The sequence below is a fragment of the Electrophorus electricus genome, chromosome 6, assembly GCF_013358815.1.
Source record: "Electrophorus electricus isolate fEleEle1 chromosome 6, fEleEle1.pri, whole genome shotgun sequence".
Classification (NCBI taxonomy): Eukaryota; Metazoa; Chordata; class Actinopteri; order Gymnotiformes; family Gymnotidae; genus Electrophorus; species Electrophorus electricus.
Window position 1 is genome coordinate 1,762,501 of NC_049540.1, and position 17,500 is coordinate 1,780,000.

General features: G+C 47.3%; 1 protein-coding gene across 3 annotated transcripts in view; it reads left to right on the forward strand.

The window, feature by feature from the left end:
* Nucleotides 1–17,500, forward strand: part of eda (ectodysplasin A) — a 39,226-nt gene that overhangs the window by 18,375 nt on the left and 3,351 nt on the right. For all 3 annotated transcript variants that reach the window (XM_035527408.1, XM_035527409.1, XM_035527410.1), the window contains exon 2: nt 12,551–12,611. In XM_035527408.1, coding sequence (XP_035383301.1) covers nt 12,551–12,611 — 61 coding nt within the window. The remainder of the gene's footprint in view (nt 1–12,550; nt 12,612–17,500) is intronic.

The following is a 17,500-nucleotide window of genomic DNA, read 5'->3' on the forward strand; positions in this document are numbered from 1 at the left end:
CTCTCTCTCTCTCTCTCTCTCTCTCTCTCTGTGTCTGTATTACTATGTCTCTCTGTCTGTCTCTCTCTCTCTCTCTCTGTGTCTGTATTACTATGTCTCTCTGTCTGTCTCCCTGTCTCTCTCTCTCTCTCTCTCTCTCTCTCTCTCTCTCTCTCTCTCTCTCTCTCTCTCTGTGATACATGCTAGGTCTGCTTGTCTCTCACCTCAATCATCCCTCAAGGCAGAATTCAGAACTGTTCAACTCTTAGTGTATGAGGAACCATTTAGAACCAAAGAAATGATCACGGAAAGGTTCCCTAATACCCTACTGTGTGTGTGTGTGTGTGTGTGTGTGTGTGTGTGTGTGTGTGTGTGTGTGTGTGTGTGTGTGTGTGTGTGTGTGTGTGTGGAGTAGCAAGCATTTCCTGCCCTGTCTGTGAGGAGACCTATCACAGTGGAAACAGACGCACATGAACTGCATAAAGGCCAAGGTCATCCTGGACCTGTTCAGAAGAACCGTCAGGGAGCACGCCATTATGCCAATGAGCGCACCATAACTCCAGTGAGTGGTGTACTACAGGGCAGTGTCTTAGTGATTAAGGTCCTTGACTTGTAATCAGAAGGTTGCTGGTTCCCACCAATACCACACTGCCACTGCTGGGTCCCTGAGCAAGACCCTTAACCCTCAATTACTCAAGTTGTACTGAGTCATAGTTGTAAGTTGCTGTGGATAAAAGTGTAAATGAGTGTATTGTTCCACCACTGATCGTATAATCACGTCATCATATTACTGTTTGTCATTACCTGGTTTGCATATGTATCTTTGTGCAATTATAGTTTAATACACGATAATACAATAATAGTTTATAATTATTAGCGCAATACTAGTTAAAAATAGTTTATTCTAAACTACTATTAAACTATTATTCTAATAGTTTAACAATAGTTTAATAGTTCAATAATGGGTTATTATAATAATAGAATAATTTCTAAGTATTCATTCGACTGGGCCTGAATACTAACTTGGAGGGAGAGAGAAGTCAACACACACACACACACACACACACACACACAACACAGAAGAACTGGGTCTGTAACCACACACACACACAACACGGCAGAACTGGGTCTGTAACCACACACGCGCGCACACACACAACACGGCAGAACTGGGTCTGTAACCACACACACATAACATGGCAGAACTGGGTCTGTAACCACACACACATAACATGGCAGAACTGGGTCTGTAACCACACACACACAACACGGCAGAACTGGGTCTGTAAACACACACACACACACACACACAAACAACACGGCAGAACTGGGTCTGTAAACACACACACACACACACACACAAACAACACGGCAGAACTGGGTCTGTAAACACACACACACACACACACACACACAAACAACACGGCAGAACTGGGTCTGTAACCACACACACACACAAACAACACGGCAGAACTGGGTCTGTAACCACACACACACACAAACGACACGGCAGAACTGGGTCTGTAACCACACACACACACAAACGTCACGGCAGAACGGGGTCTGTAACCACACACACACACAAACGACACGGCAGAACGGGGTCTGTAACCACACACACACACACAAACGACACGGCAGAACGGGGTCTGTAACCACACACACAAACGACACGGCAGAACGGGGTCTGTAACCACACACACACACGACACGGCAGAACGGGGTCTGTAACCACACACACACGACACGACACGGCAGAACGGGGTCTGTAACCACACACACACGACACGACACGGCAGAACGGGGTCTGTAACCGCACGCACACACACGACACGGCAGAACTGGGTCTGTAACCGCACACACACACACACACGACACGGCAGAACTGGGTCTGTAACCACACACACATACACACACACACGACACGGCAGAACTGGGTCTGTAACCACACACACATACACACACACACGACACGGCAGAACTGGGTCTGTAACCACACACACATACACACACACACGACACGGCAGAACTGGGTCTGTAACCACACACACACACACACGACACGGCAGAACTGGGTCTGTAACCACACACACGACACGGCAGAACTGGGTCTGTAACCACACACACACACACACACGACACGGCAGAACTGGGTCTGTAACCACACACACACACACACACACGACACGGCAGAACTGGGTCTGTAACCACACACACACGACACGGCAGAACTGGGTCTGTAACCACACACACACGACACGGCAGAACTGGGTCTGTAACCACACACACACGACACGGCAGAACTGGGTCTGTAACCACACACACACACACACACACACGACACGGCAGAACTGGGTCTGTAACCACACACACACATACACACACACGACACGGCAGAACTGGGTCTGTAACCACACACACACATACACACACACGACACGGCAGAACTGGGTCTGTAACCACACACACACATACACACACACGACACGGCAGAACTGGGTCTGTAACCACACACACACATACACACACACGACACGGCAGAACTGGGTCTGTAACCACACACACACATACACACACACGACACGGCAGAACTGGGTCTGTAACCACACACACACACACACACACGACACGGCAGAACTGGGTCTGTAACCACACACACACATACACACACACGACACGGCAGAACTGGGTCTGTAACCACACACACACACACACACACGACACGGCAGAACTGGGTCTGTAACCACACACACACATACACACACACGACACGGCAGAACGGGGTCTGTAACCACACACACACATACACACACACGACACGGCAGAACGGGGTCTGTAACCACACACACACACACACGACACGGCAGAACGGGGTCTGTAACCACACACACACACACACGACACGGCAGAACGGGGTCTGTAACCACACACACACACACACACGACACGGCAGAACGGGGTCTGTAACCACACGCACACACACACACACACGACACGGCAGAACGGGGTCTGTAACCACACGCACACACACACACACACGACACGGCAGAACGGGGTCTGTAACCACACGCACACACACACACACACGACACGGCAGAACGGGGTCTGTAACCACACACACACATACACACACACGACACGGCAGAACGGGGTCTGTAACCACACACACACATACACACACACGACACGGCAGAACGGGGTCTGTAACCACACACACACACACACGACACGGCAGAACGGGGTCTGTAACCACACACACACACACACGACACGGCAGAACGGGGTCTGTAACCACACACACACACACACGACACGGCAGAACGGGGTCTGTAACCACACACACACACACACACACGACACGGCAGAACGGGGTCTGTAACCACACACACACACACACACACGACACGGCAGAACGGGGTCTGTAACCACACACACACACACACACACGACACGGCAGAACGGGGTCTGTAACCACACACACACACACACACGACACGGCAGAACGGGGTCTGTAACCACACACACACACACACACACACGACACGGCAGAACGGGGTCTGTAACCACACACACACACACACACACACGACACGGCAGAACGGGGTCTGTAACCACACACACACACACACACACACGACACGGCAGAACGGGGTCTGTAACCACACACACACACACACACACGACACGGCAGAACGGGGTCTGTAACCACACACACACACACACACTCACGACACGGCAGAACGGGGTCTGTAACCACACACACACACACACACACACGACACGGCAGAACGGGGTCTGTAACCACACACACACACACACACTCACGACACGGCAGAACGGGGTCTGTAATCACACACACACACACACACTCACGACACGGCAGAACGGGGTCTGTAACCACACACACACACACACACTCACGACACGGCAGAACGGGGTCTGTAACCACACACACACACACACACACACACTCACGACACGGCAGAACGGGGTCTGTAACCACACACACACACACACGACACGGCAGAACGGGGTCTGTAACCACACACACACACACACACACGACACGGCAGAACGGGGTCTGTAACCACACACACACACACACACACGACACGGCAGAACGGGGTCTGTAACCACACACACACACACACACACGACACGGCAGAACGGGGTCTGTAACCACACACACACACACACACTCACGACACGGCAGAACGGGGTCTGTAACCACACACACACACACACACACACGACACGGCAGAACGGGGTCTGTAACCACACACACACACACACACTCACGACACGGCAGAACGGGGTCTGTAATCACACACACACACACACACTCACGACACGGCAGAACGGGGTCTGTAACCACACACACACACACACACTCACGACACGGCAGAACGGGGTCTGTAACCACACACACACACACACACACACACTCACGACACGGCAGAACGGGGTCTGTAACCACACACACACACACACGACACGGCAGAACGGGGTCTGTAACCACACACACACACACACACGACACGGCAGAACGGGGTCTGTAACCACACACACACACACACACACGACACGGCAGAACGGGGTCTGTAACCACACACACACACACACACACGACACGGCAGAACGGGGTCTGTAACCACACACACACACACACACACGACACGGCAGAACGGGGTCTGTAACCACACACACACACACACACACGACACGGCAGAACGGGGTCTGTAACCACACACACGACACGGCAGAACGGGGTCTGTAACCACACACACACACACACGCGACACGGCAGAACGGGGTCTGTAACCACACACACACACACGCGACACGGCAGAACGGGGTCTGTAACCACACACACACGCGACACGGCAGAACGGGGTCTGTAACCACACACACACACACGCGACACGGCAGAACGGGGTCTGTAACCACACACACACACACGCGACACGGCAGAACGGGGTCTGTAACCACACACACACGCGACACGGCAGAACGGGGTCTGTAACCACACACACACACACGCGACACGGCAGAACGGGGTCTGTAACCACACACACACACACGCGCGACACGGCAGAACGGGGTCTGTAACCACACACACACGCGACACGGCAGAACGGGGTCTGTAACCACACACACACACACGCGACACGGCAGAACGGGGTCTGTAAACACACACACACACACGCGCGACACGGCAGAACGGGGTCTGTAAACACACACACACACACGCGACACGGCAGAACGGGGTCTGTAACCACACACACACACACGCGACACGGCAGAACGAGGTCTGTAACCACACACACACACACGCGACACGGCAGAACGGGGTCTGTAACCACACACACACACACACAGACACACACACACACACACAGAGCAGAATTACGTTTGTAACCTGCACGTCTGCATCCAACATTGTTTTAAAAAATTTAAGAAAATGTTTGTTCAGTTTTCTTTGTGTAAACTTGCTGTTCTAGTGGATGAGGAAACAGAACCAGTGACATCTGTTAGCGCAGGTGATCCACTTTTATATAGTCACTCTGTTGGTCGAGTTTTTTGTTGGATTATTCTTTCATTTATTTAATTTTTAAAAACATTTTGATTGTATTCTTAAATATTATGTTCTCCCCTTTTTTTACATTTAAGTTTTGTATTGTTTGGCAAAATTGTATAACCACATTCATGCAAATAAAACATTATAAAAGACATTATTCATGGCAATGAAATGAGAGAGAGAGCGAAGAACAGAAAGAGAGAGAGAGAGAGAGAGAGAGAGGGAGAAGCCCAGTCTTGGGCAAGTACATTCTGTCTCAAAACCATTTGCTAAATATGCCAAGAGTTTGGTTTGAAGTCGTCTCGGTTTGCATACTATGCACGCACGCATGTGTATACTCTCTCTCTCTCACACACACACACACACACACACACACACACACACACACACACACACACTCTCTCACACTCTCACACACACACACACACTCTCACACTCTCACACACACACACACACACACACACACACACACACACACACACACACACACCCAGTTATGGAATCCCTGAAAAACATCTTGGAAGGGTCTGCATTCCCTCACTTGCATGTTTCCATCCAGAGTTTTGAGTAAATATTTGTGTGTGTGTGTGTGTATATGTGTGTGTATGTGTGTGTGTCTTGGAGGATCCAAAGCCACAGGCTTTGTTCGTGATGACTGTGTGGTTTCTTTTTTGAGGGCAGCATTTCCAGAGGTGGTTTGGATGGTGCTTCTGAAAAGATTGGTTGTCTGGGGTTGGAAGGTTTTTTCAGGGGTTGGAGGATTATTACTCGGGTTGGTAGTTGGTGTTGGTGGGGTCAGTACTTTGAGGATGGGGGTTGTGGTATTGGTATTGTGGAGTTGGCAGTGTGGGATTAGGTACTCTGGAGTTGGGAGTTTCATAGTGTGGGGGTTGGGGGGGATTATTTACATTTACAGCATTTAGCAGACACTCTTATCCAGAGTGATTTACAAAACTGCTTTGTCATTTCCTCATAGAGCACATCCTAGCCAGTACAGTAAGTTAGAGTCCAATATACCAATGAACTAGAATACGTAGAAATAGTGATCACTGCTGATGACTAGAAGTGTGAAATAAACAAGCTCTATATCAGACAATAAGTGTAATATCAAACAATTCCAGACAATAAGCAATAGAATTTCAGTCACTTAACAGTATGTATTTCATAGGCCTAGGATCAGTGGTCATTTAAATATTCCACGAACAGATGGGTCTTCAGTCTGCATTTGAAGACTGCAAGGGACTCTGCTGTCCGGACAGCCAGTGGGAGTTCGTTCCACCATCTTGGAGCCAGGACAGAAAATAGTCTCCACGCTTGTCGTCCATGAGACCTGAAGCACGGTATTTCAAGCCGAGCCGTACTTGAGGTTCGAAGTACTCGAGGTACAGATCCGGCTTTGACCTTTGACCTCATGTATGAAGGGGCTGGTCCATTTTTGGCTTTGTAGTATCAAGGTTTTAAATCTGATGCGTGCAGCTACAGGGAGCCAATGAAGGGAGCGCAGCAGTGGAGTAACGTGTGAACTTCAGAAGATTGAAGAGCATTTGTGCTGCTGCATTCTGGACAAGTTGTAGAGGTTTGATGGCTCTTAGAGGAAGACCAGCAAGTAGCGAGTTGCAGTAGTCAAGATTTGAGATCACACGAGACTGCACAAGCACCTGGGCAGCTTCCTGGAAGAGAAAGGGCCGAATCCTTCCTATGTTGCAAAGGAGGAATCTGCAAGATCAGGTCAGATTAAAAACATGAGTTGAGAATCACAAATGGTTGTCCAAAGTTGTTATTACTCTTATTACTCTTGAGGTTGGGTTTAGGTAGTATGGGTTTCAGGGTTTGGTACTCTAGAGGTTTAGTACCCTGGGGTTAGGGGATTGGTATTACAGGGTCGGGGTAGTTGCTACTGTAGGGTTGGAGGTTTGGTCATCTGATGTCGGAGGATTGGTACTCCTGGGGTTGGGGGTTTAATAGTCTGCGGTTGGGAAGGGCAGTTTTGGGCTCTGAAGATCTTTTGGCAAGTTCTCGGAATGGAGTTTCTGACATCATTTTTGGGTTGGAGGTTGTGATGGACGTTTTTGTGGTCTGATGGTTGAGAAGGGAATCTGCATGAGGCTATAGGGTATAGGACGGGGGCGGGGTTATGGGGAGGCGGGAATCATTCTGTTTAGCAGCCTCCCAATTTGTGTGTATGGCACGTGTGTTTTGACACGGCTATACACAGACAGATGTTTTTGGACTGTTTTCTGCTGGAAATGCAACTGACTGATCTGTTGCCCAAGTTTTGTGTGTGCGCACACATGAGAGAAAGAATTGGTCCCAGCTAAAATGTTATTTCTGAATGATTTAAATTATTTGCCATTACAAGTGTATTTATTACTTACAAGTTTAATTATCCAGTCAGTACAATAACATGAAAAACTAATTCCAGTACCTCTGGGTGGATTCTGTAACCCTTTTCTTGATTGTTAGCCTGGTGTTTTAATATTAGCTTCACATACTGAACTGATGAGAGAATGACTTTTTCATCCACAGACTGGTTTTGAAACCCTCTGCTATCCAGCGCAGAGAAGCTCGTACGTGAGATTTGTCACGCTGGGACTTCACGAGTACAATGAGAACACAGGTGACCTACCACTCCCCTGAGGAAGACGAGGGTGCCCCGGGGGCAGGGGACTCTGGGGCTTTTGGGGCAGTCAGAAGAGACCAGATGAAGATGAGCATAAAATAAGGTCTATGAAGACAGTCAGGGTTAATCAGTTTCAGTGTGTTGTGTGTATTCCGTGTGCGTGTGCAGCAGTATGTTTCTGTATATCTGTGTGTGTTTGGGTACGTATCTCTGCGTGTCTGGTCCAAACCTCATATGTGCTACAGCTGTGTGGATGAGAGACCACAGAGCCAGCTGTGTGCGTGCATGTGTGTGTGCAAGGCACTGGCTGCTAGCTAGTGAAACGCACTACCTATAAGGTGAGAACGTGCTGAAACCACTGTTGGACAAGGTCTGGAACTGGTGGGTGTGGGTGTGGGTGGGTGTGGGTGTGTGTGTGTGTGGGTGTGGGTGTGTGTGTGTGTGTGTTTGTGTGTGTGTCCAGTGACATCGTGTTTCCACCAATGGTTAAGAACATACTCTAACATACTGTAATTTGGCTAATTAACCAAATACGGTCCCAAGAATTGAGCCAGTTATCATACACACACATTCCACACAAACATCATTCATTATCATAGATTATGATAGACACTACACTCTCCAGAGAATACCACGATGCTATGCCTCACAGAGATTAGTGTAGTGTGTGTATTGTTTGTGTAGTGTCTGTGTAAAGTGTGTGTTTGGTATCTATATTATCTGTGTAGTGTATATAGTATCTGCAGAGTACTGAGTAGTATGTGTGTGTTTAGTATTTATTGTATCTGTAGTGTGTGTGTGTGGTGTATGTAGTATCTGTAGAGTACTGAGTAGTGTGTGTGGTGTATATAGTATCTGTAGAGTACTGAGTAGTGTGTGTGTGTGTGTGTGGTGTATAGTATCTGTAGAGTACTGAGTAGTGTGTGTGTGTGGTATCTATATTGTCTGTGTAGTGTATGTAGTATCTAGAGTACTGAGTAGTGTGTGTTTTTAGTATTTATAGTATCTAGTGTGTGTGTGTGTGGTGTATGTAGTATCTGTAGAGTACTGAGTAATATGTGTGTTAGTATTTATAGTATCTAGTGTGTGTGTGTGTGTGTGTGGTGTATGTAGTATCTGTAGAGTACTGAGTAATATGTGTGTTAGTATTTATAGTATCTAGTGTGTGTGTGTGGTGTATGTAGTATCTGTAGAGTACTGAGTAATATGTGTGTTAGTATTTATAGTATCTAGTGTGTGTGTGTGTGTGTGTGTGTGTGTGGTGTATGTAGTATCTGTAGAGTACTGAGTAATATGTGTTAGTATTTATAGTATCTAGTGTGTGTGTGTGTGGTGTATGTAGTATCTGTAAAGTACTGAGTAGTGTGTGTGTGTGTGGTATCTATATTGTCTGTGTAGTGTATGTAGTATCTGTAGAGTACTGAGTAATATGTGTGTTAGTATTTATAGTATCTAGTGTGTGTGTGTGTGGTGTATGTAGTATCTGTAGAGTACTGAGTAATATGTGTGTTAGTATTTATAGTATCTAGTGTGTGTGTGTGTGGTGTATGTAGTATCTGTAAAGTACTGAGTAGTGTGTGTGTGGTATCTATATTGTCTGTGTAGTGTATGTAGTATCTGTAGAGTACTGAGTAGTGTGTGTTTTTAGTATTTATAGTATCTAGTGTGTGTGGTGTATGTAGTATCTGTAGAGTACTGAGTAATATGTGTGTTTAGTATTTATAGTATCTAGTGTGTGTGTGTGTGTGTGTGGTGTATGTAGTATCTGTAGAGTACTGAGTAATATGTGTGTTAGTATTTATAGTATCTAGTGTGTGTGGTGTATGTAGTATCTGTAGAGTACTGAGTAGTGTGTGTTTTTAGTATTTATAGTATCGTGTGTGTGTGTGTGTGTGTGTGGTGTATGTAGTATCTGTAGAGTACTGAGTAGTGTGTGTGTTAGTATTTATAGTATCGTGTGTGTGTGTGTGTGGTGTATGTAGTATCTGTAGAGTACTGAGTAATATGTGTGTTAGTATTTATAGTATCTAGTGTGTGTGGTGTATGTAGTATCTGTAGAGTACTGAGTAATATGTGTGTTAGTATTTATAGTATCTAGTGTGTGTGGTGTATGTAGTATCTGTAGAGTACTGAGTAGTGTGTGTTTTTAGTATTTATAGTATCGTGTGTGTGTGTGTGTGTGTGTGGTGTATGTAGTATCTGTAGAGTACTGAGTAGTGTGTGTGTTAGTATTTATAGTGTGTGAGAGCGAGGGCCAGTCTAGACCAGAGTGCACATATTCCATGGTAACCAGAGCTCTCAACCGTGAATATGATTACCATAACTTGTGTTGCAGTTTTCTCCTGCATGACACAGACGTTTCTAGAACCTGTTAGCATGTGTCTGATTGGTTACTCACACCAGGAAAAAGTCCTTGATTTGCCAGAAGAGACAGACAGGAGAACATGTGCACTGGTGTCCCTTCTGGGTTTGTTGTTCCTGTTTGTAGTATGGAATGTCTGGCTGGCCCGATGACTGGAGAATCCAGCCGATCACGAACCAAATGGACCTGGAGCTCCAAACCAGCGTTTCCGCTCTTTTCTTGGAAAAGTTGAGTTCAAAACTGGCTCCAGTGTAGCTGCTAGAGGTCAGCTCTGTCCACAGGGCAGAGTGTGTTTAGCGTGTGTGTGTGTGTGTGTGTGTGTGTGTGTGCGTGTGTGTGTGTGTTAGCGTGTGTGAGACGTGCGTGTGCTTGTGTACATGATAGTCTGTCTTTTTTTTTTTTTTAAAGTGAGAGGGTTTTATGTCTTGTTGAAGTTAAAAAGTGTGATTTAAAGGTGTGGAGACTTAAAAAAAACAGACAAACAACCTTACTAAAGATTCTGGTTGCATTCGGTGTGTGTGACTCTTATATCTCACTGTAACTTGTTGTTTTGTTTACTCTCTTTGGCCCTCGTAGAATTGTGGTCCCCCATGGCAACAAACCCTGGTGGGCCAATCAGCACGCGCGTATTCGTGTCTTTTGTGTGTCATTCTGTGGTTGGTCACTTTGCCAAACTATCAAACACAGTAATCAATGCTGGCAGTATTTATCCCAACCTTCTGGAACGTTCCACATTTATCAGCTCCGCCTGACGGCCCTGCCCCAGCCCGCGCTGATGAGTTGGTGTAATGGATGTCAAAACCTTTTCTTGTGTGCGTTCCTAGAGCATTTTAATGACTTTTATTAGCGGGCTCACATCTCCAGCCTAAGGGGCGGACGTGACCTCTGAACTTTTGTGGATGAGGTTCTTAAGGGACTGTTCCCGTGCTAAAGCGAAAATTCCATCATTCAGCCTTTACAGTGGTTGTAGTGGTTTTATGGCGTTTATTTGGTAAGGTCTGTCAGGGGTTGTTTTAGCCTTCATTCTTTTTCTTCATCCCACATTTCTCCTTCCGTCGCTTTCTCTCCCTTTTCATCTCTCTCTCTCTCTCTCTCTCTCTCTCTCACACACACTCACACTCTCACACACGCACGCTCACACTCACACACACACACCGGCTCTGTCACACAGCTCCATGTTTCTCAGTGTTTCCGAGACGCTTCTGTTCAGTCTGGAATTCACATCAAAATATCACGAACCGAGATTTAAGCTTCGAGTATCGGGGAGTTGGATAACCCCGGTCCCTAATTCTGTTCCGTGGGTGTGTGTGTAGGTCATGGCCTTATTTCACACACTACCTCGGTCTGTAAACAGTAGCTAGACTGTTTAAGCTCACATCACACACACGTTTGAGGAATGACCTTGGTGATGACTTAACGGCACATTAAGTGACGCACGATATAGTTCCAACAGTGTGCGTACATGCGTGTGTGTGCGTGCATGTTTGGGGGGTGGGTGGAGTTCACTAATGAGAGGACACATTTTTCACTCCATAAAATAACATTTCAGCAGCTTTGTGAAGAGGTTGAACAGGAAACATGTCCAAATAAATATAAATACGAGAGGCTACTGTTGGCCCAGACCCCACACGCACACCACACACACAATAACTGAAGTTCTGAAAGTGATTAGTATGACTTTTTTTTTTTTTAAGTTTTCATTAGTGTAAGTGAATTGTCCCAGCTGTATACTCTCCAAAGATGAGTGAGCGAGTGTTTGAGTGAGTGAGTGCGTGTGTGCGTGCATGTAGGCCAGTACAATACGACATGACGGTAGATTGGGTGTAGAGGTTGGGTTGCACCAAACTACTAAACACAGCACCAAGCGTACACACACACACACACACACACACACACACCCTACTCTGGCCTGCTGCTGTCTGTAGTCATCCTTCTGGAGCTCCATGTCTCCGTGCTGGGCGTGTCCGACTGTGTTCTGTCTCCTCTCATCTGTCCATCCGTCTCTCCGCAGGGCCGAACAGAGAGGGGGATGTCGGCAGAGAAGACAGGCGTCGTCCGCTCCAAGCGCTCAGGTGTGTGTGCGTGTGTGTGATGCTGGACACGGGAATGAGGGAGATCAGAGTGAGACAAACGTGAGACGAAAAGAAAAGAGAGGAAGAGAGAGATGTGTTCAGCCTGCAGAGATACTGAACACTGGTGACCCTGAGCACAGGCTGAGCCAAACCAAGGTGACCTCCTTGAAAGACATCACCAGCTGCTGAGGTCATCTCCTGTCCAGAGGGTGTTTTCCTCCTGCTGTAAAGTAGCTGCGTTAGGAGTGTGTCAGTGTTTGGCTCCTGGGAGAGTCTAAGGTGTGGTTCTCTCTCTGTGTGTGTGCTGCAGATGGTGTGAGCTGGGGCAGTAGAATGTGGGGGTTGGAGTGTGTTGTGTAGTGAGGTAGTGAGAGTGTGTGTGTTGTAGAAACATGTGGTCTGTCCTCAGACCTTTAATGTGGTGTTCAGTTCAGGAAAAGATGAACTGATTTGAACAAATATGCTACTTATGTCACCAATGCCCTCTCTCTCTCTCTCTCTCTCTCTCTCTCTTTCTCTCTCTCTCCCCCCCTCTCTCTCTCCATCTCCCCCTCTCCATCTTATGTTTCCATCTCTACATTCCACAGCAGTGATTGGCTTCTGGCTCTGGTTGGTAAAGATATTTGATTGGCAGGTGGTTTTGGCTTTGTTGCTACCTGTGTGGTGATTGGCTCAAGTAGACGGCTCTACAATTTCAGTACCACACCTGGGCATGTGATGTGCCAAAACAAACACCACAACGATGCAATACCGAGTACACACACACATACACACGCGCACACACACAGGCATGCACACACACACACACACAGACTGGAGAGGTTTGAGGTGAGACTTCACCAGTGAAGCTCCAGACCAGGTCACATTCAGTTTGGCTGGAACTGTTAGATGTGTGGGGTTTGTTTGACATTTTAAGAGTGAAGTGTTTGATGACTTGTCAGATCTACTGACCACACACAGATGAAACATCTAAACACACACCAAACCCCTCCATACCAGGCCCACACACACACACACACACACACACACACAGCCCTACACATACAGCATACATGGATTGTTAATGTCATTATAAAGGTTTTAGACATGTGTATTTACAACATGTTTGGGGTTTTGACTATCAACAGAAATTCCATCCGGTTCACGTATACTTCACACACACACACACACACACACACACACACACACACACACACACACACACATATGAGGTGTGTGTGACTTACTCCAGCCTGTCTGGGGTTTAGTGGTTTAAGGTAACCAGGTCTGATAGTGAGATTCTAACTAACACACACACACACACACACACACACACACACACACACACACACACACACACACACACACACACAGAGAGATCGACAGGGAATATGATGGTGTAATCAGACTCCCCACAACCCCTCAGTCCTGGACAATGTCCACAGCTACACAGAAACCCGGTACAGCTGCGGGTCTGCATGTGCGGGTTAAATATTTTACATATTGCCAAAATCACTGACATGAGATTTGTGTGTGTGGACGCTCATAGACGCATTTACCACACCCACCCACCCACACACACACACACAAAATTGTTCTTCTAAAAATGTGATTAGCATCGAGAGAGAGAGATTCCCTACAGATGTCTCCCATGCCAACGCGAGAGTGGAATTCTGGGAACAGCTCTGTGCCAGAGTAGATCGGGTGGCATGGAATGTGTATCTCCCCGACCTTTTATCTGCTGTGGATGCCGAAAATGACGACGTGAAATGAATGTGACTTCAAGGTTCTGCAGGTTGTAACAGGGTTCAGTAGGTTCTGGTGCTGGTGACCTAGAAAGAGCAGTCTGCATGAACAGCAGGGTCACGGGGTCGGTTCCTAGAAACGCCAGGTTCATAGGGTCGGTTCCTAACACCGCCAGGGTCACGGGGTCGGTTCCTAGAAACGCCAGGTTCATAGGGTCGGTTCCTAACACCGCCAGGGTCACAGGGTCGGTTCCTAGAAACGCCAGGTTCATAGGGTCGGTTCCTAACACCGCCAGGGTCACGGGGTCAGTTCCTAGAAACGCCAGGTTCATAGGGTCGGTTCCTAACACCGCCAGGGTCACGGGGTCGGTTCCTAGAAACGCCAGGTTCATAGGGTCGGTTCCTAACACCGCCAGGGTCACAGGGTCGGTTCCTAGAAACGCCAGGTTCATAGGGTCGGTTCCTAACACCGCCAGGGTCACGGGGTCGGTTCCTAGAAACGCCAGGTTCATAGGGTCGGTTCCTAACACCGCCAGGGTCACGGGGTCAGTTCCTAGAAACGCCAGGTTCATAGGGTCGGTTCCTAACACCGCCAGGGTCACAGGGTCGGTTCCTAGAAACGCCAGGTTCATAGGGTCGGTTCCTAACACCGCCAGGGTCACAGGGTCAGTTCCTAGAAACGCCAGGTTCATAGGGTCGGTTCCTAACACCGCCAGGGTCACAGGGTCGGTTCCTAGAAACGCCAGGTTCATAGGGTTGGTTCCTAACACCGCCAGGGTCACGGGGTTGATTCCTAGAAACGCCAGGTTCATAGGGTTGGTTCCTAACACCGCCAGGGTCACGGGGTTGATTCCTAGAAACGCCAGGTTCATAGGGTCGGTTCCTAACACCGCCAGGGTCACAGGGTCAGTTCCTAGAAACGCCAGGTTCATAGGGTCTGTGCCTAACATCGCCAGGGTCACGGGGTTGATTCCTAGGTGTACACATAATAATAAATGTCTAGGTTGCTGTGGAAAAGGACGTTATACACTCAGTGTGTGTGTGTGCGTGCGCCAGACACCTTTAAGAGCACACACAGACCGTATAAACATGCAGGCACACACAGTGACTTGTTCATTGGTTGTGTGGAAATGTGTGTTTTTGACAGTAGCTTCACTGTCAACACGAGTCACCATGAATCTGCCAGCACAGATAATTACTGACCTTCGTAAAAGGGTCCGATGTCTGTAGGTCTTGCCACACGGACGCATGTGCTGGGCATACGCAGACACGTGTGTGTTTGTGTGTGTCTATGTTTGAATTGCGGGCACACACACACAGACCGCTGTACACATGCTTGTATAATTATCTTTTATGTGTCATGCACTTAATAAATGTCTGCAGTTAACGTCTAAGTGCAGATGTGTGTGTGTGTGTGTGTGTGTGTGTGTGTGTGTGCTTCTCTTTGATGATTTGCTCGTCATTAAACACTAAGTCGCTTTCTTCCACGTCTTTTTTTCTTTAATAACATTAGTCTGTTTACAGAGCAAGCATGTTGATACTTCTGTCAAACACACACACACACGCACACACACACTACAACTTTGTAGTGTTTGAGTTGTCCCTGTTGATTAGTATTTATTAGCTTTTTCTCAGCCGTTAACTCAGGACACCTGTTGATGCGTACGCACACACACGCTCACAATCACACTCACCCAACTACACAACACACACCCAGTCACACACACCATACCCCACACACAGGAATCTGGCCTCTCCCCCCTCGCTCTTTCTCTCGTTAGATGTTTTGAGTGGGTTTGGTGAATGTTTTTTTTTTTTTTTTCTTCTTTTCATTGTAAAGTGTGTTTGTATGTTGTAATTGATTTAAATCTGAAATCTCTCTCTCTTCTCTCTCATGGTAAGCTGTTCTGCTTCTGTAGCATTTATCCCAGTTATCCAGACATGTTCTGGTCTGAGGGGGCTGTTCTGAGCCCGTGTAGACGTGTAGTTCAGGACTGAGTAAGACAGAGAGTTGGTTGAGTTTGTTTGACGTTTGGAGAGTGAAGTGGTTGATGACCTTTCAGATCTACTGACCACACACAGATGAGACATCTAAACACACACCAAACCCCTCCGTAGCAGGCCCACACACACACACACACCTCTACACACACACACACACACCTCTACACACACATCACAATCTCACATCTCACTCACAACCTTACACACACACACCTCTACATACACACACTACACACACATCACAATCTCACACATCTCACTTACAGCCTTACACACACACTCACACAGCCCTACTCATACACACACCTCACACACAGCCCTACACACACATCACACACACACAGCCTTACACACACACACCTCACACACATACCACAATCTCACACATCTCACTCACAGCCTTACACACACACACACACAGCCCTACTCATACACACACTTCACACAGAGCCCTACACACACATCACAATCCCACACATCTCACTCACAACCTTACACACACACAAACACACAGCCCTACACATACAGCATACATGGATTGTTAATGTCATTATAAAGGTTTTAGACATGTGTATTTACACCATGTTTGGGGTTTTGACTATCAGCAGAAATTCCATACGGTTCCTTTCACGTACACTTAACACACGCACGCGTGCACACACACTAAACCTTTGAATCCTTATAAGTGTGTGTGTGTGTTGGGGGGGTGATTCACTTCAGCATGTCTAGGGATTTTCGTGAATCAAAACAATTTCTGCTTTGTCGTAACAGGGTGAATTGCAACATTTTCATGTTGATATCATCAAGAGCCAAATATTTACTACAGCCCTGCCTCTCACACTATACTGGGAAACTCAGGCCATGAGTGAGTGTGTGTGTGTGTGTGTGTGTGTGTGTGTGTTTGATCAACCTCAACAGGCCAGTGTCGCATTATCAATCTGAGTAATTTAATAATATCTGTGTCTGTTGTAATAAATTGATTTAAAAAGGTCTGATGGCGGTATCCCGGTTTGAAGTGTGTGTGTGTGTGTGCGTGTGTGATATGGGGTGAGGGTTTGGACAAGTAAGTGAAGAGATAAATGAAGTTCTGACTAAACTCTGATTACTGCATTTACTTTTAATGTCACATATACCAAAACAAAATGTCACACGCGCGCGCAC